The 27,345-nt window shown below is 39.4% G+C and overlaps 1 protein-coding gene and 1 long non-coding RNA gene across 18 annotated transcripts in view; one reads left to right on the top strand and one right to left on the bottom strand.

Moving 5' to 3' along the window:
• The window catches only part of enox1 (ecto-NOX disulfide-thiol exchanger 1), a 153,437-nt gene extending 143,900 nt beyond the window's left edge, over positions 1-9,537 (top strand). For 16 of the 17 annotated variants that reach the window (XM_047370811.1, XM_047370818.1, XM_047370813.1 and 13 more), the window contains 4 exons: positions 4,299-4,355; positions 4,775-4,874; positions 8,315-8,400; positions 8,518-9,537. In XM_047370811.1, the coding sequence (XP_047226767.1) occupies positions 4,299-4,355; positions 4,775-4,874; positions 8,315-8,400; positions 8,518-8,649 (375 nt within the window). In that variant the 3' untranslated portion in view covers positions 8,650-9,537. The remainder of the gene's footprint in view (positions 1-4,298; positions 4,356-4,774; positions 4,875-8,314; positions 8,401-8,517) is intronic. The other variant, XR_007039026.1, reaches the window with a different exon arrangement.
• Positions 9,538-20,768: 11,231 nt separating this feature from the next.
• Positions 20,769-24,769, bottom strand: LOC124871482. The gene is made up of 3 exons (XR_007039027.1): positions 24,678-24,769; positions 23,864-23,956; positions 20,769-21,006 (listed from the first exon to the last, which is right to left on the bottom strand). It is a non-coding gene; the product is annotated as an uncharacterized LOC124871482 (long non-coding RNA).
• Positions 24,770-27,345: the final 2,576 nt, after the last annotated feature.

Here is a 27,345-nt window from a genome sequence, read left to right as displayed (position 1 = left end):
AATGAGAATGTTGTCCTGTTCTACTGATGGACAGCTGCCTGCGCGGAGTTGTACCACCTGTCACTTGTTCATGTTAGTTCGAGGAAGCAGACTGATGGTTTTAAGCTGAAATGAATGAAGTGTATTTAAAATAGATTCAAGAAAATTATTTATATTTCCAGTACAGCTACAGCAATGTACAAAAACTCTTATTTTTTGGGGGGTTTTTTCACACTCACAGATAATCAGATTTCTATGACTGTCAAAGATTAAATGCGAGAGTAAATACAAAAAACAATTCTCAAAGGATGATTTCATTTATTAACAAAAAAAAAGTTACCCAACCAAGCTGGCTCTATGTGAAAAAGTAATCACCTCCTTGTTACGTCATCATCAATACCTTGTGATTAACCAGATTATTCTGAAAATAGATTTTAGTTTTACAAACCAAACCCAGGCCTGATTACTGCCTGATCTGTGGAATCAGGAATTAGCTTAATAGAACCTGACTGACTGCATAAAGGATAGCTAGCAGCTACTTGGCTTAGCTTGGCTAACCTTATACTGGATTAGCAACAACCCATTTTTATATGTGCTTTTTAGTTGACATTTTTATGTAAACCAAGTCAGCATGAAACTGCTCTGGAACAATTAAACTTCATGATGTTAAAAGAAAGTGGGGAATAAAGGAAGCCCAATTCTTCTTCGAAAGTCAGAGAGCTGGAGCTGAATTGAGGGGATGATGTGTTTTTCACATTGCCGCTGCTTTCATCCTAAAAAAAAAATAACCTAATGTTCCATCAACCTCCGATTTACCAGTGATGCTCAAAATGATCATGCAGCAAAGAGATAATCAAGCAGAAATATTATTCCCATTCAGACAACTCCAGAGAAACAAATATTTAATCAGATTTAGCAAAAATACACGACAAGCACCAATCCATTCACTTTAACACTACCGTATTTCTCAGCATTACTGAGTAATATAGATATAATATTAGCAAGTAATATAGATTAAGACAAACTGACATTTTTTTCTGTAAAATGTAATGTAAAGGAATTATAAAAATGTTTAGTGAGAAATATATTAGGACACTCCCACATTTATTCACACTTAAAATGGGTAAAATGACAAAGAACATCACTACTCAGCATTTAAATGGGGTATGAACCTTAGTTTAAACATTTGGTTTTGGTGTGCTTCTGACTGTTGAGGAGAGCGAACAACATGGTGAGATCTAAAGAGCCGTCTGAGGCCCTCAGAAAGAAGATTGTAGCAGCTCAAGTCCGGTAAGAGATTTAGAGAGGTTGCAAATAAATTTGAAAACAGCCATTTCACGTAAGAGAAAATAGTCTGCAAAGCAGAGGACATTCAGCCAGAGTATTCCAGGAATTAACCTTCATACCAACTCTGAAGCATAGAGCTCAAAGTGTCAGATCTCATAGAGATGCTGCGGGGTGAGCTAAAATGGGTTGTCCATCTCACAGCTGAATATGGGGAGGGGAACAAACTTCCCTCACGTGAAGCCAGAGACTGGTAGATGGGCCAGAGGCGTCTCATTAGGGTGTCCTGGTCTTTGTTCGGTTATAAAACACATTTTTGTTTACATATTTTATTTACGGAGTAAAACAATTACACATTTAATGTGTACCTGTAATTAAAATTCACATTGTCCACAGCCCAAGATTTGCACTCCTTGCACCATTGAAACCGACGTTTGGCATTGGCATGAGTGACCAAAGGTTTGGCTATAGCAGCCCGGCCGTGTATATTGACCCTGTGGAGCTCCCGACAGACAGTTCTGGTGGAAACAGGAGAGTTGAGGTGCACATTTAATTCTGCTGTGATTTGGGCAGCCGTGGTTTTATGTTTTTTGGATACAATCCGGGTTAGCACCCGAACATCCCTTTCAGACAGCTTCTTCTTGCGTCCACAGTTAATCCTGTTGGATGTGGTTCGTCCTTCTTGGTGGTATGCTGACATTACCCTGGATACCGTGGCTCTTGATACATCACAAAGACTTGCTGTCTTGGTCACAGATGCGCCAGCAAGACGTGCACCAACAATTTGTCCTTTTTTGAACTTTGGTATGTCACCCATAATGTTGTGTGCATTTAAATATTTTGAGCAAAACTGTGCTCTTACCCTGCTAATTGAACCTTCACACTCTGCTCTTACTGGTGCAATGTGCAATCAATGAAGACTGGCTACCAGGCTGGTCCAATTTAGCCTTGAAACCTCCCACACTAACATGACAGGTGTTTCAGTTTCAATGTCCAACCCCTGTAAATTGATATGTATTTGTTGGAAAGAACTGAATATTTAATGGGGTATCCTATGTTTTTTACATGACTGTATTGGCTTCTGCATAAATAACCACATAACTACACATCAGTTTAAAGCTTTATAACAAAGTATTAAACGTTTTTGAGACTGAAATCATTTTAAGATGGTACACATCTACTTTGGACTTGGTCCCTGCTGGAATAGCTGTTAAGGTAAGGTAAGTTTATTTATATAGCGCTTTTCAGCAACGAGACACTCAAAGCGCTGTACATAAAATCACAAAGCAAATAAACACTGATACAGACACAGAAAAACAAATGAAATGATAAAATCAAACAACAGAGGTAATTTAAAAAAGTAAAATAAAATAAAGAGAATAGAATGATGGACAAGAAAATGAAAGGAAAATTGGACTGAAAACGCAACTAATTATGCCTAGATGACGCAGTCAAAGGCCACTCTAAACAAATAAGTTTTTAATCTTGATTTAAAGCAACTTAGGGTTTCGGCGCTTTTACAGTTGTCTGGCAGTTTATTCCGGATTAGTGGAGCATAAAAACTAAAAGCTGCTTCTCCATGTTTGGTTCTGGTTCTGCAGAGTAGATTTGAGCGAGAAGACCTGAGAAGTCTGGGTGGTTGATACACTGACAACAAGTCTGTAATATATTTTGTTGCTAAGCCATTCAGTGATTTATAGACTAATAGAAGTACTTTAAAGTCTATTCTCTGAGCTACAGGGAGCCAGTGTAGGGACTTTAGAACCGGGGTGATGTGCTCCACTTTCTTAGTTCTATTGAGCAGCAGCGTTCTGGATCAACTGCAGCTGTCTGATCCACTTTTTAGGCAGACCTGTGAAGACATCGTTGCAGTAATCAATTCTACTAAAGATGAACGCATGAATTAGTTTTTCAAGGTCCTGCTGAGACATTAGTCCTTTAATCCTGGAGATGTTCTTTAGGTGATAGAAGGCTGACCTTGTTACTGTCTTTATGTGCCTCTGAAGGTTCAGGTCTGAGTCCATCACTACACCCAGGTTTCTAGACTGACTGGTGGTTTCTAGCTGTATTAACTGAAGCTGTGTGCTAACCTTTAAACGCTCTTCCTTTGGTCCAAAGATTATTACTTCAGTTTTGTTTTGATTCAGCTGAAGAAAATTTAGGCCCATCCATGCATTGATTTCTTCTAAGCATTTACCCAGCGCTTGAATGGGTTCATGGTCACCTGGTGACATCGTAACGTATAGCTGTGTGTCGTCTGCATAGTTATGATAACTTACGTTGTTGTTTATTAAAATCTGAGTTAGAGGGAGCATGTAGATATTGAATAGGAGGGGCCCTAAGATGGACCCTTGGGGAATGCCACATGGGATTTTTGTGCTCTCTGATGTAAAGTTAGCTAAAGCCTTGCAGGATCAGCTGATGTGGATCTGTAGTAAATGAAGAGAGAAGTAATGTACTGAAGGTGGGACGTAAACTACTTGATATTTGCCTTCCATTACTTAGAGTGATTTGTGGATTCAAGTAGACTTTTGGGGTTTTTTTTAAGATAAACCTGATTAGTTTTAGATATGTTGCTTTTAGGGGGTCAAACGGGGTACATATGCAAGAGCTGTTTAAGGCCTTTATCTCGAGGCAAAAAAGGTTTCCCTACACTTTCCAATGTTATTAGCAGACATTTTTATTTTCAGTCTTCTATGATTGAATGACACAATTTGTTCAAAGTGTTTAGATATGACCCAGCGCTGTCCTGGCACACTGGTGGGTCATCCTCTCCTATCTAATTCACACCCCTGACCTGATATCAGTTATTCTCCAGATTCAAGAACCTCCCAAAACATTGTTTATTTGTATTTCTGATAAACAGCTTTTTTCTTTATATCAGATTTCAATAGATTTCTGTTGCAGCCATCAAATGTCGTGATTTGGCCATCTTCAGACTCAAATTCTAGTGGAAGAAAACAGCAACTAATTATCTCTGCCTCTTGGGGTTATCTCTGATTAAATGTCAGTTTTCTTTTTTTATGTCTCTGCAGCTGTTGAGTAGTAAAGGCGAAGCTGTTGAGGGAACCAATGGAGAGCTTCATGAAAAGGTAAAACCTGAGCACTCGGGTAAAGTTAAACAATTGTCCTGTTAACGTGTACGTCTCTGGTTCTCAGTGGTTGGGATTTATTAGGGTCTCTTTCTGAGTAAAACAAATAATGTTGCATGAAAGAAAAAACATTTCCAAAACGTGCTCATTTAGGCATATGTTACTAGTTGTGCATGCAAAATGAATTATGTCAATTTTCATTGCATACATTTGCAAGTTGCTCCGACTTCATCCTTAATAAAAAGCTGTAAAAACAGCTAATTGAAAACACCTTTTCCTCCATGTTTGAAATCAATACCGAAATTCTCGTGGATTGTCAACTAACCCTCCTTAATGTTTTGACATACTGCGTGGCTTATGGACCCTTCTCCATAATAGCTGCCCAGGTGTGTGAAGCCTGTTTGTGTGTGTTTCCACAGAGCATGAATGGGTGCGTTCCCTCGCTGTACCTCAGCAGAGACAGGAGGAGTGAGTTCATGAGAGGAGGAGTCGCTTCAGAGAAAGAGGCTCTGCTACTAGGTAAATAAAGTTTAACCAGCAAAGATTATTGTGCTTTAAGCCATTTCAATGCAAATTTGTAACATTTTGCCACTGTACAGGCACAAACTCTGTCACTCTGTCTTATTGGGATTTTAAGCGTACTTCCTGCGGCAACTCAAGAAGTGAAACCTTCCACAGTAGCTGCTAGTCATCATCTATGCTGCCATTATTCAGTCTGTTTTGTGCACATCCATCACTGTGTAGTTTGACTCTTCCATAACACAGGACAGGTCCAAACTACAACGAACAATTAGGTCTGCAGAGAGGATCATCAGGGGTGACCTTCCCTCCATCCTTGACTTGTACAGGTCTAGAGTCAGCTAAAAGTGCAGCCAACGTCTCTGCAAACCCCTCACAACCTGTTCACAACTCCTTGAGACTTTTACATCTGGGTCGACCCTACAGATTTGCAAAAGCCAGCCTCCACAGAGACAGTTTATTTCCCCAGGGTGTCTCTCTGATACAAAACTTAACAGTCGGAGTGCCCTGATATATACCATGCATATTTGCATGATCCAACCATGTCTTTCTTTTTTAGTAAAACACCGTATATATGTATACATATTTACAAAAATATTTTTATTTTCATTGAGAGCACGTAGAACCAAACCCAAATGCCTTGTTTGTATGCACTAACTTGGCAAAATCAGTTGAGTCTGATTCTAATAATACAAAGTAGTGCATAACTGTGAAGCAGAAAGACAATGGCATTTCAAAATATTTCAAGAAAAATGAAAGGTGTGTGCATCTGGGTTCTGCCTCCTTTTCTCCGATTCAACAAATTAAAACCAAGTGCAACCAGTTCCCTTCTGAAATCACCTGGTTAGTAAAAAATCGACCTGGGTCTAATTTATTCTCAGTATAAATCCAGCTGTTCTTTAAAAGCTTCACAGGCTCTTTAGAAGAACAGTAGGCAACAACCAGCATCATGAAGGGTTTGCTCCCAGACTATTAACATCTCACAGAAGTGTTCAGTCCAACAGCTAAAAACATAGGGACATTGGCACAACTACAAACCTACCAGGACATGGCCGCCCCCCCGACAGACTGGCAGGTTAGTCAGAGAAGCAGCTCCTTGATGACCTCGGAGAAGCCGCAGAGATCCACAGCTCAGGTGGGATAATCTGTTGAGAGGACAAGAATTAGTTGTGCACTCCACAAATCTCGCTTTTGTGGAAGAATGGGAAGAAGAAGACTATAAAAAGTTCTATTTGCAGAGAGTCAAAGCCACATGGGAGATCAGAATTGACCTTTGAGGGCTCAAAATGTTGCGTGTGGTGGGACACTAACATCCCCACGGTGAAACATGGTGGTAGCAATATCATGCTGTGGAGATGCCTTTCCTTAGCAGGGCCAGTTAAAGGGCACGGGGTGAAGCCAAATGCAGGGCAACCCTGGAAGAAAACCTGTTAAAAGCTAAAAGAAAGTGAAACAAATGAAGGAGTAGAAATATATTTTATGATATTATTTATCAGTTCCCAGTATACACCATTTCTTTCTCATGTCCTTTTAAATGATCACAGTTCAGACTGGGAAAAATAACAAATCCAATCCAGGTACATTTTTCCTAGGAGAGTGTGTACTGCTTTGATCTGATCCAGCTGTGCTACAGTGTCTCGAAGTGTTTCTGTGACAATAAGCAGAAGAGATATCACTCTCAGGATGCTGATAATTGTTTACAATGTCTGTCCACTCCGGGTGGAGTTTACACATACTGGAATTGTATGTTGTAGTTTGCAGATTGCTACAAGTAAAGCATGTTGGCTGAGCTGCATCATATGGAGAGATCACTGAACGGATTGTGAGTCTAGAGCCCCTCGCACAGCAGCACTAAAAGAAAATTGATGATGTCTATCCACCTAGAACTCCACCAGCAGCCTTTAACAGACACGGTCTCTGGACTGAATTTATTTCAGAAGCTTCTGTTTTGTGAGGTCATTTAAACCCCTCATGTTACAGAAGCCATGCAGCAGGTATTTAATAAAACAGAGTGAATGTGGGCTGCTGTGTCCACAGCAAAAAAGCACAAGAGAAGCAGCAGCAGATTTATCTCTCTTAGCGGCTCTGAAAAACTAATACAGATATAGGAGAAGAGGAGGCACAGCTAGCTATGTCTTCCTCCAGGGCTGCCTGTAAGCTGCTGCAGGGAGGAGGATGGAAAAGATATATTTAGGCAAAACATAAGTTGCACTTTTAGACACACAAGGACTTTGTGTGCATGCACATAGAGATGTGGCCATTTTTTCTTGAACAAGTTGGCATTAAGTACAATTTTCAGAGGTATAAGCAATGTTGTTGTGCACAATCCTCAGCGTGCCATTATCTTCATCAGATTCTGCTGATCATGTATTTCTCAGGTCAGACAGACATTAGAGGATGATACGATGTCTTCGCTCTGTACACACCTGCCAGACTCACTGATTTTGCTTTGTGCTACATCACACTCAATCCCACACTACCCCTCATAGTAGTCACTACCTCCCAAGGTGGATCAGAGGCATAATATTGGTGGGTCAATTTTAACCCCCGATTCTGTTTGAGAACCTTTTGGTTGATTGTGAGGCAGAATAAACATATGGCATGGTTGGCTAATCTGGAATGCCTAATTTTAGTTGCAACACAAAAGACAAGCCAACCAGCTGCCCCCAGCCCCCCCGCCCCACTCCCATCTGGTAGTTAATCCATCAGAGGGCACAGCACAGCAAAATGTGACTTGATGCACTTCTGACAGAACATGCTGTTTCTGTAGCTTCGCGGTGCCATTGAGAAGTATTACTCAGTTTTAGGAGACAGAACACCCCTCCACCCCTGTCCCCTTTAGTTCTCCTCTGGTGGCGTTGTTCCATGTGAGCAGGCTTGGTGGAAGGAATTGAATTAAGGCCCGTCTGTAATTGCCAGAGTCTCGCCACATAAATCAAGGAAATAAATATTGGACTTGCAGGATCCTCTAGGGGGGATGCCTCTTTATTTCCTAACCCCCTACCCACCTCTAATCCTCCTCCCACCATTCCTGTGCATGACTGATTACTTCTGCAGGACCTCTCAGAAGTAATCAACTTGAGAGCTTCTTCTGCTCTGGCCAGCATTTTTTATGGGGGCCATGCTGCCATTTGTTTACAGTGCAGCCCTTTATGAGGATGCAGACTGGCTGCTCTGCTGTGGCCTAAAATTTTCCATTTAATATCCACTCTGGCTCAGCCTTCCTTCTGTTATTTCCCCATTTCCCTCTCTATCTCTATGTCTCTCTTCTGGCTGTATAAGCTTGCAGGGCCTGTGTTCATATATCACAACTATAAACGGAATACTGATGGTACATTTTATCTTGAAACAATTTGACATTGCTGATCGTGATTAATTGCAGCGTTAAAGTCTCTGTCAGCCACAAGTTTGTTTCATTAACAGTTTTTCTCTTTTTGAAGGCATTATATCCACCTTCCTCCATGTCCATCCATTTGGGGCCAATCTTGAGTATCTTTGGTCGTACATTCAACGGCTGGACTCAAAGGTAACAAGATGCAGCAGATTCTAAAGTTTGGAGTGTAGTTATTGCTTCTTTATTCTTGTTGCTGCTCTGACTTCCTTCACAGTCTGTTTTCTGGTGTTCTTTGCCAACATCTCCCAGGTATCTGCAGGGGAGCTGGAGCGCCTCATGGTGCGTCTACCCAGTATGTTTAGGCAGGAGCTAAGTGGCGTCGGTGCGACTTTGGAGAAACGATGGAAGTTCTGTGGCTTCGACAGCCTCAGCTCGGCGTGACGCAGGAAGCGTGCACACACACAAGGGAAAGACCTTTAAAAAATTGTTTGTGTGTGCACTGCTGCTCATGCCTCCGGAAGTGACTGGGGATCGATACCCAGTCGAGCACTGGAACTCATGGACTAAATGAAAATAGAAGCCTGAGAGAAGCTCATGGTTCAGCAAACGGCTTCAAAGTTCAGGTGAATTTATGTTCCATAATAAAGACGATTAGCTCAGTAAACCCCAGCAGGACATAATACCTTTGAGGCTTAATAATGAACACCAGTCTTGAAGAAGGTTTCCTGGCTGTCTGGCCTTTAAAGCAGCCTGGAACATGAAGCCTCCCAGCAGGAACCGGCCCACAGAAATATGGACAGAAAAAGCGGAATACCAAAGTTGACCCTTTAGATATTTCATACCAGACCTCATTTTGTAAACTGATTAGTGCAAGCCCTTCGCTCTCATGTTGTAAAGAAACTGACTGAGTACTGTGTCCAAATTATTGCTGGGTCTCTTGGAGAATGATGGCAGCACTGTTAGATCAGAACTGGGTTTGGTCTGGAAAGGTGTTTTAAATTGCATCTGTTTTCTCTTCATATTGCAAACATTCACAGAAACCTTTACTACTGGGATGTTTTCTAATGGTGTGTCTATCTTTTCATCCCCTGTAGAGTCATCAGGAGCTGGGGAACTTACCCTTTGAATACTTGACAGTTTAGAACTGCACTGATCTGTCAACTTCATATATTTATTTGTGAACTGTTAAGATGTTTGTTCTATGAGGTTTTCCTCTTGACGGTACTTCTGTCCAGATTTGGAGTATTTTGCTTATATTGCCTTTAATGTTGAACTTGGTGTGTGCCGAAGACACAAAAAAATGACATTAAAGAATTTTATGGAACATTTTTCAGTCTTCACTGAATTTTTCTTTTAGTTTTATCAGATTTAGTGACACACAACAAAAATCATTGCAGTTGGATCCACAAATAGCTGTGATGGTCTGTTTCTGAAATGCTGTGTTAGTTTTAGGTCAGATGTTACATGACACACACTTTACAAATTGTTCTTTTGGATCAACAGTGGTTTTGGCCTTGCAGCTTTCCCATGGAGGCAATTTTCATCCAGTTCCTCTTTCTTATTGTTAAATCTTAAAATTTGACCTTAACTGAGGCAAATGAGGTCTCCAGTGCAATCCAGTCGTTGATTTGCTCTTGGGGTTATTTTGGCTGGCCAGCCTCTCCTGGGAAGGTTCACCACAGCTGCATGTTTTCAATAGTTATGGACTATGACTCTCACTTTGGTTTGTTGACATCCCAAAATCATAGAAATAGCTTTGTAACCCTTTCTAGACTGATAAATGTCATGACTTTGTTGCCCTACTCTTTTAAAAAAAAATTTAGATATTTGTCAAGTTGTGTGTATTAGGTGAAGTATCCAAGTGCAGACAGGAACATGGGATGGACATTGTGGATTCAACTTTAAAGACAGAAAACTTACAAGAACGCAAAGAGGACACAACTTGGAACCCAGGCAGAGTCACAGAAAGTGTAACGGGGAAATAAGGAGAGGATCCAGCAGAGAACAGTGAGAACCTGTGAGAATAAATACTGAGGGATCTGTCGAGAATGACACTGAATGCAGGCGAGGCAATCGGGATAATGGACATGAGCAGAGTCAGAAGGAAAGCAGAAAAGCTAAGGGAGAGATATTCACAAACACAAGTAGAGCTGAACTAAGATTAAAAAAAACCCAAGGGAAAAAATCAAACATAAATCTGAAAGTAACGCAAAGAGTAAGAACACAAGAATTAACTAAGAAATTAAACATAGAAACATTAGCAAATATGGCAATACCTCACTATCAATAAAGAGCACAGGGAAATGAAACCCTAAAGAACAAAATAAAGAACAAGGAAATGGTCAAAACACAAAAGAAAACCAGACCCCTAACATCTGTGGACTATAACTGCTTTCTGAGATCTTTTAGCCATCAGAAAGGCTTTATTTAAATTATTTATTACATCTTTAAGTCAGGTAATAATCAGGCTTAGTTTGACTTGTAAAAATGAGCAAACCTTTCTAAGAATGTTGTTTTATCTCAGTTATTTCATGATTTAACGGGGGAGACTATTGCCTTTTCACATAGGGCCAGGATGGTTTGGCAAGAAATCATTATTTCAAAACTGCTTTTTGTATTGACTTGGAATATCTACAGGGGTTGGACAATGAAACTGAAACACCTGTCATTTTAGTGTGGGAGGTTTCATGGGTAAATTGGACCAGCCTGGTAGCCAGTCTTCATTGATTGCACATTGCACCAGTAAGAGCAGAGTGTGAAGGTTCAATTAGCAGGGTAAGAGCACAGTTTTGCTCAAAATATTGAAATGCACACAACATTATGGGTGACATACCAGAGTTCAAAAGAGGACAAATTGTTGGTGCACGTTCTGCTGGCGCATCTGTGACCAAGACAGCAAGTCTTTAAATGTGCACCTCAACTCTCCTGTTTCCACCAGAACTGTCCGTCAGGAGCTCCACAGGGTCAATATACACGGCCGGGCTGCTATAGCCAAACCTTTGGTCACTCATGCCAATGCCAAACGTCTGTTTCAATGGTGCAAGGAGCACAAATCTTGGGCTGTGGACAATGTGAAACATGTATTGTTCTCTGATGAGTCCACCTTTACTGTTTTCCCCACATCCAGGAGAGTTACGGTGTGGAGAAGCCCCAAAGAAGCGTACCACCCAGACTGTTGCATGCCCAGAGTGAAGCATGGGGGTGGATCAGTGATGGTTTGGGCTGCCATATCATGGCATTCCCTTTGCCCAATACTTGTGCTAGATGGGCGCGTGCGTCACTGCCAAGGACTACCGAACCATTCTTGAGGACCATGTGCATCCAATGGTTCAAACATTGTATCCTGAAGGCGGTGCTGTGTATCAGGATGACAATGCAACAATACACACAGCAAGACTGGTGAAAGATTGGTTTGATGAACATGAAAGTGAAGTTGAACATCTCCCATGGCCTGCACAGTCACCAGATCTAAATATTATTGAGCCACTTTGGGGTGTTTTGGAGGAGCGAGTCAGGAAACGTTTTCCTCCACCAGTATCACGTAGTGACCTGGCCACTATCCTGCAAGAAGAATGGCTTAAAATCCCTCTGACCACTGTGGAGGACTTGTATATGTCATTCCCAAGACGAATTGACACTGTAATGGTCACAAAAGGAGGCCCTACACCATACTAATAAATTATTGTGGTGTAAAACCAGGTGTTTCAATTTCATTGTCCAACCCCTGTATATTCAATATTTGTCTCCTAACAGGCCGACACTTTCTCATAGCACTGTATGTCACTCGACAAAATGAAGATAAATCCCAGGAAAACATGAAAAACTTAATGTGCTACTGAAATGTGCTTTGTTCTGATGCTATGATCAGTTGGTTTCATTGTTACCAAATTATTGAGAAAGGGTTTCTCTCTTTGGAAGAGAGGAGCTGTCCTCTGGAGTGAGCCTTTATCCAAAGCACACAAGCAGGGGAAGGGGTCATCAGATATCATGACCTTCCCTGGGTGAACAGGAAGAGAGGAAACCTGGAGAAGGAAGAAATTGTGGATGAGAGATTGAAGTCCTGGTGCTTTTTTCACAGGATAAAGAGTTGTGACACTTTTTAAAGGGAGGGGATTTGTTTCTCAATAAAGGTCACACATTCAGAATAAAACATGTTTCAGGCTATAAATCCTCAACAATGATATTGTTGGACACTAAAGGATCAAATGCAAGCACTTTACCTCCCAGGCATTATAGCTATTTCAGTTAGGCGCTGCTGAGTTGAAAGTGATATCAAGTCTGAGATTACAATAATAAACACAGACCTGCAGCATCAGTTTTAATCATTTACTTCTGTTCATCCCCCAAAATAGAAAATAGTAATTCACTCCTTTCATCAATTTAAGTTATCGCCACTACGTTTTTTTAAGGCATCAGTTGGATGTGAAAAACATCCCTGCTCAAAGAAAAATGGAGTAAAAATGATATGTGGTGGCCGCAGAGCGTAAATGCAAAGGTCTGAACACGGAGCCTCATTTCGGCTGCCAGATATTTTGGGATCAAAAATAAATAAATAGTACTGCAGGAAATAATAGATGCTGTGGAGTTTGTAATAATCTGAGCAATGTGGTCTGAAAACACTGCAGGCCTGTTTTTCAGTGCCTGCTTCCTGCCGAGATAACTGTGGACTTTGTAAAAAGGAAGAATAAAATGCAGAAAATGCTTCAAAAATGCTTAATGAAGAGGGTGGAAATAAAAACAATATAATAAAAAAAATAAATGAAAAGATGTGTTCAGTAAAATCTTCATATGGAAAAAGCAAGGGGGATTTTTACCATTCTTTCTAACTTATGACATTATGACAGGCTGCTGGTTTATGTGAGTGTAAAATTATAATTCAGTATGACAAAAATTACATTATTATTGTGCCTTTTTTTGACTGCTGACTTTGGAAAAAAAAAGACCAAACAACAGTAATGGTTTAGTTTAGGAGACATTGTTGTTCTGAAGCCTGCATTTCAATATAGAAAATGTATGTTTGGGGTGGAGAATAATAGAAAAGTAGAACATGTCAGAGAGACTCTCCGCAAGTTATTTTTATTGGATCTAAAAGTGCCATTTCTGTATGAGAATTTATTAAAATCTTCTTAAAATAGATCTTCTTGATGCATGTTTAAAAGAACTTGATCAATTCTGTCTTCGTTAATAAAGTGTCAGATTTAAAATATATTGAAGCTAAAAGGGGGCTGCATGGTGGTGCTGTTGCCAGAACTTTTGCCTGGCAGCATCAAGGTCCTGGGGTCGTATCCCGGCCTGGGGGTCATTCTGCATGGAGGTTGCATGTTCTCAATGTGCATGTGTGGCTTCTCTCAGGTTACTCCAGCTTCCTTCCACAGTCCAAAAACATGACTGTCAGGTTAATTGGACTCTCTAAATTGCCTTTAGGTCTGAGTGTGTGCATGCATGGTTGTTAGTCATGTGTGTCTCTGTGTTGCCCTGTGATGGGCTGGTGACCTGTCCATGGTGTACCCCGTCTCTTGACCAACGATGACCCAGAATGTCTCCTACACTCCCACTTCCAACCCTTTTATATTTCATTTGCATGTTTTCTGTCACGCTTCTGATGTGCTGTAGCCATGACTAAAGCCACTGCCTTCATCCGATCTAGCATTTTCCATGCAACAGAATGTCACCACAGACACTCAACTTTAAACTGAATGAGTGAAATAAAGACCACAAGTAAAGTCTTAGTCCAGTAGCCTAGTCAAATACAAGGATATGCATAGATTGTAGATCTTTGGGATAGGAAGTTAAAGGCTGCCAAAGATTTCATCAATGACCAAACCTATCTTCTACCCCTCACCACCCTTTTACATCAGCAGAAGCAAAAAACATGTTTTTTTCTGATAAACTGAGATGTTCTAGCTTCTGTCATTGAAAATAAAACAGCTGGATTTAGAGTAATTGTGAGAAATTGGGTTCCCCCATTAAATATTAAATTCTTTGTTAGAAAATGTTCATATTTCTAATTCTAATCTAATTTTTTATCTCTGGAAAAGAAAGTGAATTAATCAGAGGTAGGCAACAGATAATACCCTTGTCTTCCTCATTAAACAAAACATATTTAACTTATTTTGTGGTATCTTAAACATTCTCGGCTTCTGTCTAAGGCGTTGCCCAGGACTGCCCATTTCTTTAATCTGAGCGAGTCCTTGGTGGATTCATTGGTATGTTTTGAACCATTGTCTTATAACTGGATCCAGTTCAACTTTAACTTTTATGTTTTGACAGACGGCCTCACTTTTCCCTCAAATAACCTCTGATATATGGAGAATTCATGGATTCTATGATGGTGACCTGAATAGGTCCTGCTGCACTAAAAACATCCCTGAACCATGACACACACACTTCTATGCCTCACAGTTGGGGCTGAGTTTATGTTTGTCCTGGAATGGTGCTTTATTTCTATTTGGTTTAAGCCAAACTCTGACTTTGTGTCCAAAAAAAATTTGTTTTAGACTAATCCTGTCCTGGTCTTTTTGAGCATTTTCTCTTTAATCTGACATTTTGGAATTTACATAGAGAGAAAAGGTTTTCTTCTTGAACATATGCCATGAAAGTTAAACTTGTACGGTTTATTTCTGATTGTAAAGGCATGTACTTTCACATCAGCAGTAGCAAGAGCCTGTTGTAGGTCAGATGATTGACCTTTAAGGGACTTCTTTTAACTTTTTGCGGTCTGCTCTCAGGGTGAACTTGCTTGGACAGCCAGATGTGGGCATGTTTGCAGTTATTTTAGATGTCCTCTGGCTTGTCGACAATTTTCCATACAGTGGATTTGTTGATGCCTGAAAAATAGTAATTTAAAACTATTACCCATTGCTTCCAAAGTTATTGGAACGTTCACTATGTTAACTGATTTTTGCCATGTCATTTAGTCAAATAATTATTATGGTGGATATGTCCTTAGCATAGGCTGCTCCTTTTAACATGTGATTAATGAGTAACTTGATAAAAAGTTCCTCCTGCAGTCATTTGCTGCCAATGTTCACAGGATGGCAAGGAAAGAAAGAACAATCTACTAAAGACATTACCACAATAAGTCAATTATGCTGGATTATATTGTGTTAAACATGAATTTGGCCACAGCCCCTACTGGTAAAGGTGTGTTTTCATGTAGCTGCATTAGAAGGAGTTTGTAGGGAATAAGATTGGAGCAAGCTTACAGTATGCTGCAATATGGATTCATTCTAGTGAAACTAACATGTCGATGATACACCAAATATTGTTGGCACGCTGTTTTATATAGAAACATGTATTTCTCTTTTATGGAGAGATATTTTTCACATTATTCTACCTCTCTTTATCTCCTTATTTGGCTGTTTCAACACAAACTGATTAATTCTGTGTGAATGAATTAAGTGTCAGCTCTACGGTATGCCAGGTGTACTGCAGGCACCAAACCTAAGCTTGACTGAGTGCAATGGCTGGGGATTTTCAAGTCTGTTTAGGCCTAATTTAAATTTCTAAGTTTTTTTTTAGCAAATGTTATTTAAATAAGAAACCTTGCAACATGATTTTAAATGAAAGTATACACCCATCACACTGATGCTGCCTTGTTTAATGAATGCAGCTCACAGGATGATTTAAAAGTCTGTTCATGACCACTGAGGAGCTGCTGCTGCTGTGTGTGTGTGTGTGTGTGTGCACAGGAGCTCTGATAACATCAAGGCAGAGCATTACAGTGCTAGTCATAGTCTTGGGTAAAACCAACTGAATTTCTGAGCATTTTTACTCTTTTTTTGCTTGCAAACCACCTTCAGTGTGAGGAAAATTAATTCCCCTGAGGATTCCCTGACTCATTCACACTCACACTGGCTTTCATTGATGTACAGCTTTACTGCAGCGCTGCAGTCTCTTCCATTGAAGTTCCTGCAGATTGAACCTCCAGTTACTAATGTGTTAGCAGAGAAGCTGAAGGAAATGTTGTAAGCTGATTAACTGCAGGAGGGCATACAGAAAAAAATAAGGTCAACTAATGTTGCATAAGATGCTTTGATTAGTCGCTAATTAATGCAAATTTGTATACTGTATAGTCATAATGCAATTTAAAACAGCATTCGATAAAGAAATATTACACCCATAACTCTACAGTGGGTGTATGTCAAGCATCAAATTTTAAAGGTTACAGAGTTTCACAACAATAAACATCCAACGTTTTTGCATTTTTAAAATGGCTTCAGTTGGTACATAACGGCACTCTCCTGGACACCTCTGAGAAAGACATATAAAAAGCAGAGCATATGGACTTGAGTTTTTCTTGCCACTATGCACAGTAATCATGATGTTTCCAAAGTTCCCTGTTAGATAATTAATTATGATTAACTCTGCTGGGACTTTATCTGAAACCATATGCTATGGTCAGATGCAATCAACATTTAGGTTTTCTGCAGCAAAGATTCCAGGTGTGAAACACAGGGTGAATATGTGTGTGTCCAACCCCACTGTTAAGCCTAGTGGAGGATCAATGATCCTGTGGAACACCAAAGGATCCTGTGAACCTAGTTAGAGGTTTGCCATGGGCACCTTAAAATACTTACGTTAAATCTGTTTTCCAGGCCGCTGCTCAGATTTACATATCTTACTGGTTTTCATTATTAAAGCCCAGAAAGGAAAGTGTGACCCAGCATTAACTGCTACCGATCAAAAGCTTCCATCACTCCATGAACTGAGGCGGAAGTCTGAAAGCTAATTTTCTTTCCTCAGGGCCTGGCTAAAAATGGAAACCAATTTTATAATTCGGGGCAGAGCTTTACTATTTATATACCACTCCTTAACAGAAAAAGGGAAATCATATTGGTCAGAGCAGGAGAAAAGAGAGCAGAGGTGGAGAGATGCTTGGTGGAGAATTTACTGCACTGTTGTTTTTATGCCAGCAGCAGGCTGTATTCTCCTCCTGGGTTTTTTGATTTGTTTTTATGTGAATGCGGCCACTGACGGGCTTCACTCTCCATATTTACTTGCTGTTTTTGTGTAGTTTTGGTAAATCCTGCTGTGCTATGCTTCTTTGGGTAGAAGGTAAATAAAACAGTCATATTAACTTCTAACTGAAGCATTAATAACTATATGTGAATACCAGCTGGCCTTTGTAAATTCTGAAGTACATTAGTGCAATCTATTTTTCCCATAAGCTCTGTGAAAAACATGACACAGAAGGGCCATTGGCTTGGAAGGTAGGGGACTTCATGGGCTTCATCTTCCACTAACACCACTCCCACCCTGTCTGGTGGATAAAGCATAAGGCAACTTCACACAACCATAAATAGTAAGGTTGAAACTTTGAGCTCTAGAAGTCATTTTTAAGCCCTTTTCGCTGGTATTGGAGAATTTCGAGTGTGTTTTGGAGCCACATCCAAACATTTTAGCATTTCGTTTGGATGTGACAGAACCTGCAAGCTTCCTCCATTTCCCTTTAATTTACCTTGAGCGTGCATGATATTACAAAATTTACTGACAACCAGTCGCAGATCCTGCCCAATAGCTTTCTCATTGAAAATATATTGTTTATAAAAACATTACATTTGTTTTATTGTACTCTGATGCTGAGAGCTGTCCTTATTTTAAGCTAGCTGTTTCCCTTCAATTTCAAATTCATTTCTCATTTATACACTTCTGAATTAATCCAATACAATATCCATATTGTAGATTTGATTGCTTTTCCAGTTAAAGTTTGCTCTTGAAATTGGATAAAATAAAATAGGGACGTTATGAATCACTTTTGTGAAATAATGATTGTCTTGTGGAATTTGGAATAAGGCCAAGTTAGCTTTAAAACTAAATAATAATTATATTTGAAGAATAACTTAAGAATAATTTGCCAAATAAGGAATTAATAACCTTTTGTTACTCAGCCATCACTGGGCGTGACACTGAGGAAAGGAACCCAGAACTGGTCATAAATGTTAATTTTAAATGCTTTTTAAACTTCCAATGCAGTGGTACCAGACATAAAAACACTTTAATTTGTTTTACTAGAGTGCTGTAGTAATTTAATTATGAGTTTACAAATCAAGATGCTTTGGCCCACTTGCATTGGAAGACCGAAATAAAGAATTAAAAAGGCAGAAACAACATTTCAACTAGTTCCTGTAAACGTACAAGCTAGTGTTAGCACTGTAGCGCAGCTAACTAATACAGGGTGTTAGAAAAGTAGATGAGCCAATGCTTCACATAAGTGGGATTGTTTTCATTTTTGTCTTTTCATTTTTTATTTTTGCCAAGTGGCAACCGTTAAGTCAGACAAATATTATAGTTAGTGTGTTTAGAATTAGTATTGCTAAGGAAGTTGGCTTGGTACATGCGGTTATTAAGCATGTTGAAAATAGTTTATCCTGCAATGAGTCATGTGCTGCAAGGTGGTGGAAGAACTAATGTAATAGAAAATTACTGAACAGGTATTTAGAATTAAAACTGAATTGAAGCAATGTCCCTTCAGGACAAATTGTATGTCCATTTGCCTGTGTTAGGGAGTATTTGTGGGGACAGTGAGTGTAATATGGGTCTGATGTGGTGAAGCTGAAGTTATCCCAGAGATGGATTTCAATAAGTGCATTAAGTACCTTTGGCTTATTTTATTAAGACTGCAGAAATGTGAAAATACCAGTAAAGGCAGGTATCTGAAGGCATTAAAAATGGAGGAGAAAGCACCATAATCGAAACACAATGTGATCAGTTGCTTACACACTTCAGTTCTCACATTATTTTCCATAAATCCAAACCAGTGTAACTGCAGAAAAATAATTGAGTGTTGCCCTGGCTTCAAAGGACAGGGTGACAGGATTAGACCTTTAAAGCTGCCTAACGATTAGCGTTTTTTGTTGTAAATGGCTTTACCTCAAATCTCATTTTAATTGTCCTTCTTATTCACTCAGTCTAACCAAAAGTGGATATTTCCCTCAAAGACCAAACAAACTGTCCAGAGAACATCGTGACCATGTTTTGTGAAATCTGCTCAGCAACAATCCGATAAATATATAACTCCTGCATTTCATTTAGTGTTTGTTTTAAAAGCAGAAAAGGTCCTTATATCTTTCAAGGCTTCAATCAAAGGTAGAGAAAACAGTGTAGCAGCTACAATGTCTTTATTCAGTTCTGTAGAGCAGCAAATCATATAAACCACACGTACAGCTCACAAAATTACAATACTGTGAAAAAGTTCATGATTTTGTGTCACTCATTTCAGATAAGGAAACTCATATGGATTCATTACACAGAGTTAAATATTTCAAGCCTTTATTTCTTGTTTTTTTATGTTTATGGCTTATAGATAATGAAAACCCAAAATTCATTGTCTCAGAAGATTAGAAACTGACATAAGATAAATTTTAAAAAGGATGTTCTAAATGTAAATGTCAGGTTTTTCAAAAGTATGTTAATTTATGTGCATTCAATACTTTGTTGGGGCTCATTTTTCATGAATACTGCATCAATGCGGCATGGCTCGGAGGCAATCAGTCTGTGGTTCTGCTGAGGTGTAATGAAAGCTCAGATTGCTTTGATAGTGGCCTTCAGGTCATCTGCATTGTTGGATCTGGTGTCTCTCATCTTCCTCTTGACAATCCTCCATAGATTCTCAATGAGGTTCAGGTCAGGCCAGTTTGCTGGCCAATCAAGCACAGTAACATCATGATCACTGAACCAGTTTTTGGTGCGTTTGGCAGTGTGGGCAGGTACCAAGTCTTGCTGGAAAACCAAATCAGCATCTTCATAAAGCTTGTCAGCAGGGGGAAGTGTTCTAAAATGTGTTCTAACATCTCCTGGTAGATGGCTGTATTGACTGTGGACTTCAGAAAACCCAATGGACCAACACCAGCAGATGACCTGGCACCCTAAACCATCACTGAATGTGGAAACGTAGCACTGGACTTCAAGCAACGTGGATTCTGTGCCTCTCCACTCTTCCTCCAGACTCTGGGACCTTGATTTCCAAATGAGATGCAACCTTTACTTTTATCTGAAAAGGACTCTGGACCACCGAGCAACAGTTCAGTTCTTTTTCTCCTTAGCTCATGTAAGACGCTTGTAAGATTCGTCTGATTCAAGCCTCGGTCCACTCTTTATGAAACTCCCCCAAATTTTTCAATAGAGTTTTAGGTAATGTTAAACTGAATAGAACAAAATATATTTACATAATTAATTCAGTTGAATAAAATCATCATAAGAATGTAAATATTTCTATTTACATTTTAAAAAATTGTTGGTATTAAGCAAAGTTTTCTAAGTTTGTTTTAGCTGCAAAACTTACATGATTTCTTCCAGAAAGAATGTACACAAGCAAAGTGGATGCAGTGTATGCAAATGTATTAAACCAATGTTCTTGGTACATTTCAGTTTGTTTCATCAGTGTGAAAACGACCGTGGTAGAATGAAGTTTCTATGAATCAGACTGGCACATCCTGTCTTCAGATTCCATTTTTCCTTCCATTTGGTTGATGAATTACTGTCTTTCTTGATAAAGAAATGTTATTTATTCCTCTGCTTTTTTCATATCAGTATGAGACCTAAATGTTGAACCAGCAGTAGCCATGCTGCCTTTTAATGAGTACAAGTTTTAAACACAAACTTTGGCAACAGGATCCCCAAGAAATAGGGGAAAAAAACACTTATTTTGTCCCCTAATCTTGTTGTTCTCTCATTTCTCTTTGGCTTGTCCCACAGTATCTCTGCTCTCCGTCTCTTTCTTCCAGGCCCTCTCCCTCCATTTATCTCTCCCCTGTCTTGTGTTTTCGGTTTCTGTTGTGGCTGAAAAGCCACATCAAACTGTAACAGCAAACAGAGAATGCAGCCTTTAGGCCTGGATGATGGTAATAACTTCCAGCTCCTTTTCTGTGCAAGATAAACAGAATATAATGTGCCAAGCTCAGATAACAGCAGCGGAAAAAAATGGGTCAGTGAGGGATAAAATTGGTAAAAATTAAAAAAAGTACCAAAATCTCTAAAATTTTTACATTTGCATCAGGGAAGCATGAGTATCTTGGAACTGAAACAGAACGGCTTTTAAAAAATATGTAAATGAAACAGATGGAATATTAGAGGAAAGAAAGCAAATCTGTAACAATTTATTTTGTAATTTGTCAGAAATTTGGATGACTTGAGGGCTGCTTGCCACAGCAAGCCATCACACTTTTTTCACAGATATCAAGCAGGCTGTGGGATATCTATACCATCACTTCAATAATAATGCTCCATTAACATGAAAGAATGTTCAACTAAAGACTAAGAACAAAATCATACCTGTAAACCAAGGCATCATAAGTAAAGAAAACTACTACAACTACTACTTGTTTGTTCAGAAATGATGCAAGAAGATTGAAACAAAGCAGTAAAAGAAGTCAAACGTTTCTGCTGTCTCAGGTGATGTTACAAAATGTTTCTTCAGAGTAAGGAGTGAGAACAAGAGTGGATCAAAGGAGAGAGGTCATGTAGAAAGCAGCCAAACGGCACCATGAGGGGAACTTTTTAGTCAGCAGATGTCACTGTGGAAATTAAGCTTCTATTATAACAGCCTATAAATCTTGAGCATGGCTTTAAATTGCTCACTCAAGTATACTTGCTATACTTGCTATACTCAAGAATGTTCTGGGTTCAATTCCAGCTGGATCCTTTTTTATGTGGAGTCTGCACGCTCTCCCTGAGCATAAATGAGATCACTCTAGGTGTTCTGGCTTCTTCCCACAGTCTAAAAACATGCATACTGGGTTAACTGGCCACATTAAATCACATTTAGCTATGAATGTGATTTAGCCTCATGTGATCTAGCCTCTTGCCCACTGAACCCTGGAGATAGCATCACTATTGCCTTGCGTGGTCATACACAACAGATGAATGCCAGTGCATGAATGCCACGCTAAGCACATGTTTTAAAAATGAAATAAAGATTTTATACGTTTAAAACATTTTTTTTAAAGAATACTAGTTTACTGTGACCAATCTAGATATTTTAGATAAAAAACTCGAGCTGAACAAATTCAGTCGTGATTACAGAAAACAGTGAAATAGCCCTCATTAGACGGTTTAGAAAAGCACCTAATATGAATCTTTAACCAGATATAAATATTAATGTGATTTGCCAGCATGCACAGGCATATTGTGCTTACTCTGTTCACAACACAGGGGACGTCCACTCCCTGTTGACTGGGCATGACCATAAGCAACAGTGCTGCTCACTATCACAATAGCACCCTGGGTGGTGAGCCATACTGCCCATAAAGTATTTCGGGATGGATGGATTTCTTTGTATTTTTACTAATGTGTAATGTGTAAAAGTAATTTAACAGGTCCCCCAGCAGATTACATTGAAAAACAGCTTATGTCTTTGGTTGAGCTGCACTTATCCACTGGTTTGAAATGTGTCACATCTTCCTCAAACTGTGGGACCCCATATCATGCAGGAACCTCAGAGCTAAATGTTTCTCCGATGTGTGCACATTGCCCCAGCAGACAGAGGCTGACTACACAACCTGAACTTGCCCTTAGGGATGCCTGTTATTTATATTCTTTCCCGTTGTCACATTTCAGATGCTGTTCTGCATGGTTCTCACATCATCTTTTTTTCGAAAGCCAGAATGAAAATCAGCTCGGCAGCCAAGTGTCTCCAGGCTAAACACATCTAATTGTTGGAGCTGCTGATGTGGGAGTATATGCGTGTTGCTTGCTGTTCTATAAATAACGTGAGCAGCAGCAGTGTGAGAAGGGAGAGGGAGAACGCCTCCGTCTTTAAGGACGCCTGTTGACTGGCTGCAGTAATTAGCCAGTGCTCTTTGTCTTAGCTTTGTCTAGAGAACTGCATTGACGTTCCTTCATACCGCCACTGTCATGTCTCGTCACTTACGCCTGATGTCATACACCTGGCATCCATTAAATGGAAAATCTCTTATATGAGACTCCATATAGGTTAGAGTAGGTGAAAGGTTTTTGTTACTGCCAGTGATGCCATCAAATGTCCAATTAATGATCATTAAAAGTCATCTAAGTGCCTACAGTAAACAAAATAAAATGAGAAGCATATCAGACTACCATAAATGGGACAAAAATGCAAGATGATAAACAATTCTTGGTCACATTAACCATACTCCATTTATCTACACATGTTTTGGCTATATTGTATTTTAGTTGCCCAAAGTTGCTAATGCAGAGAAAGGAAAATCATTCCTGTGGCATCTGTTCTGTAGATATTTTTTCAAAAGTACAAAGATGTAAAAATAGTTTTTCACCATTACAGATTTGTTCTGTTTTTGCTTTTTTGACTCACTTAAATGTTTTAAATCACAGAGGCACTGGCTAAGCTAGTTGAGCAGTTGTACCATGAGGCTTTCCTAAAATCCATTCCCAGTCTTAATAAAAGAATGCATGTTTTCATCTCTTTCATGTCAAATTACAGTTTAATAAAAACCAAAAGGGCCAAAAAAAAAAATAAGTTTTTGCTCAAAACACCAAAAGCCATTTTCAGATACTGATTTCATTAATTAAGAGAAAGCACTTCTCTAAACCAACCTGGCCCTATCTGAAAGTGTAAAGAATCAATACAGAAATGACATTATTATCCCAGTAAATGTTATAAAATTAGATTGTGTTTCAAATCTGTTGAGACATTGTGTTATAAATGTTTTATTTATACCTGCAGCTTCTTGTCTTCGTTCTCGCTACAATCAGAAGGTGCTAATGGTCGGATTCAGTGGTCAGGTCATGTCATGAGGCTGCAGTCCAGCACCTGTAATAACAAAACAACACATAATGCAGCTCAGCAGTTGCCTAGCAGCCTCTTGCTGGTCAGCGTTGCAGAGGGCAGGAATCCATCACATCATGCACTACTGCAGAGGCATTGTATATTGAAATTATTTGTAAAACAAAAGAAGATTATGCCCTGGACAGCTGACTCAGCACGCTAAAATTTACTTAAATACTGAGCTCATGTGAATCAGGCGCAAATGGCAAAAGAAATGTGTGTGGTTTGCTGATGTATTTGAATGTGTTTGCTGTAATCAGAGTGAAGATATGCTAAGGGATGTTTAAACTAAAAATGATTCTCCTTAAACTCAAGACAGCATGCAAAGGTCAGAAATAAGACCACTGCCATAGCTTGACTAAAAGAATGGTTACACTGACACCTTGAGGTCACGGGCTTCAACTGCATACAGTAACACTGTAACCAAGATTTTCTTCCAGTCTGTCTGCAATAGTTCTTAGGAAAAAGATACAGGCCCATTTTAACACCAGCGGGATAGGGCAAATACTCATCAGACCAGGCAACTTTCTTCCAATCTGTTGTTGTCCAACTTTGGTGAGCCCATATAGGCTCTTTTAAAGGCTCAGTTTACATCAGTGTGTTGGGTGTTCAGAGATGGTTACCTTTCCAACATCTGAAACCAATTTGCCAATTTTCATTTGACCTCTGTCAAGAAAGCCTTTTTGTCTCCATAAATGATACTCACTGCAAATTTTTTCCTTTTGAGACCATTTTCTGTAAACCTGAGAGATGGTTGTGCATAGAAAAGCCGGCCCAGACAGCCAATCTGAGACCAACTGTTATGATATGTTTAAAGTCACTTCAGTCTTTTTTCTTCCCCAATCTGATGCTCAGTTTGAAATCCAGCAAATCATCCTCACCATGGAAACGGAAGGGTAATTATAAAGTGGCCAGTGTATTTATATTATTACATTCTCAGTCTACATTTTTCTTCCCACATTCATTCTGCAAGTTTCACCTCAGCTTTAGTTGGGAAATGTGGCATTTAACCAGATATTGCCCAAATTGTAATAACAGTAGTTGGAAATCAAACCACCCTGTAGATAATGTGTTTTAATAGATTTTAAGAGATTTTTTTTCACAGGTGAAACATTGATACCAAATACAGAATAAAATGACAGTAGAACGGCCTCGATATATAAAATAAATCAAACATAACTATAACTCCTAATCAGAACATGTTGGAACAGTATGCAAACCTGGCCCCCTCTGTACAGGGACCTCTCCCCTTAGCCACGGGACCCTACTGTACGTTTGGTGTGAACATTGGGGGTTGACCCCTCTGTGTTACCCAGGGTAATCCTCAGCAGGACAGATGAAGCTCAGGCGATTTAACTGAAGGATTAGTGTCTACTCACTGTATCATGCAGACCGACTGTCATCCATCTAAATAGTACTGAGTGACAGTCAGTGTAGAACAACATAACAGAGGACGAGAAGTGTGTGTGGGGTGGGGGGGGGGGGGGTTGTTTCTGCATTGCTGATATCTTCTCAGTTTGATCTGAAATAAAGACTGTAGATTAGCCTCATTATTTTTTTATATTACTGCCTAAGAGACTTAATCCCAATCAGAAAAATCAGGTTTGTCTTTCAAAACATGTAACTGTTTTCATATACACGTATTAAAGTGGTTTCTGACATTTTATTTTGTATAAACAGTTAGTGTTCTAATAGTGCTGTTCTAATAGGATTTCTTCTACTGACCTGGTTTCTGCAGTGTTAGGGTTTTATCTGGAACCTGTTAAACTCAGAGTTTCTGCTGCGTCATGCAGTTCCTGCTGTTTGAAATAAAAGCCTACATTTATCCCTGATTGGGTTTTGCACAGTAAATAAACCTCGGTCAGCAACATCTGACACATTGTAATATTTATTTTTCAGCACATTTTGCATGCAGCTAGTGATCAAAGCCTGAATAAACACCAGTGCTGCACAGGTTAATATATTATGGTGCTTTCAAAAATTCCCTTAGATGCATTTTGTGAAAGATTGCTAAAGATGATCAATATTCTTTAAATATTATTTGAATTGCATTTTATTGTAGTAAGTTTAGATAAAAATTTTTTTTTTTACTTACATCTTTTACCAATTTTATTGTGTCATTGCCATGATTATGATTGTCTTCAGATTTTGACTTTGTTTTCCTGTTTCTTCACATTAAGTTGAGTTTGTAGCTCATTCAAATCACCATCAGCTGACGAAGGAGCTGTACAAATTAAAAACAAAAATCACTAAGTAGTAAATTTGCGATAAAATTACCAAAATGTATGAAATAAACTAAAATTAAAAGCAAGATCAAGAAATTACACTTTTACAATAAAAGTGGGGTTGTCCTCTAAACTAGTTCCGGAAGTTAAAACAAACATTTTATTGATTTATTTACTTACTTAAAATGGTGACAGGTGTGAGCAACTCTAGTTGGACAAGGGAAGCACACGCAGTTTCAGGGCCAGCTTTAAAAAGACTGTCAGCTATGTTTTTAACTCTGGATCAACCAACGTCTATTAGCAACTGATCTGCAGATCTCATTCCCCTGACTCAAGTGTTAAGTTGTTGTTTATAGGGGGAAGAGAGTCTAACAAGGATGCAGAATATCCCAAAGGTTGTACGACTTTAATGAGCTGGAGCATTGTCGTCCATGAAGATGAAATGAGACCTGTATTGTTCATGCAGGGGCACAATGACTGAATTAATGCTGTTATTTAAGTAGTATGGGCTTGTCTCTGTACCATTCACAAAGTGTAGGGCAGTTCTGTACTGATTAGACACACCTGCCCACACCGTAACACCACCAAAGACTCATCTGGTGACAACAGTGGCTGATGCAAAGTAAGAGCACAAATCCGAAGACAAAGGAGTTGGAAAATGTCGTGTGGCTACGTGGAGTAGTGAAGAGGAGCTGGCGCACAGCTACATTTGAAACCCAAAGTAGTAACAGAAACCCCAATGAGATGGATTTTCTTCGTTGTGTTTTGTTTCTTCTCAATCAGTGCAGTCCTGCTCCCGAAAATATCTGTTGCAACTGCAAGACTTTGTATGGTCCAGTCCAAAAAGAAATCTCTACTTTCTCACTTTTACCGATCCCTGAACCGGACCAGCAGTGTGAATGCGCCCTTGGGTGCCAGGAGTTGAGTGGCATTCATCATCTGGTTCCACAGGGCCCTGTTTACAGTGAAGCGGTAATCAATGTGGGATGTAGCCAAAGGGCATCCACTTCTATGTCTTTCTGCAACTCTTCCATTGTCTCTGTATCTCTGTTGCAACCTGCTAATGACACTCTGTGAGACTCTACGCTCAATGGTCACTTCCTCCCTAGATGATTCTGTTTGACGACCTGCAGTGGTGAGGTACTGTTA

The sequence above is a fragment of the Girardinichthys multiradiatus genome, chromosome 7 (genome assembly GCF_021462225.1).
Source record: "Girardinichthys multiradiatus isolate DD_20200921_A chromosome 7, DD_fGirMul_XY1, whole genome shotgun sequence".
Lineage (NCBI taxonomy): Eukaryota > Metazoa > Chordata > Actinopteri > Cyprinodontiformes > Goodeidae > Girardinichthys > Girardinichthys multiradiatus.
The sequence above is the reverse complement of the archived record's forward strand: the minus strand, read 5'-3'. Positions and strand labels throughout refer to the sequence as shown.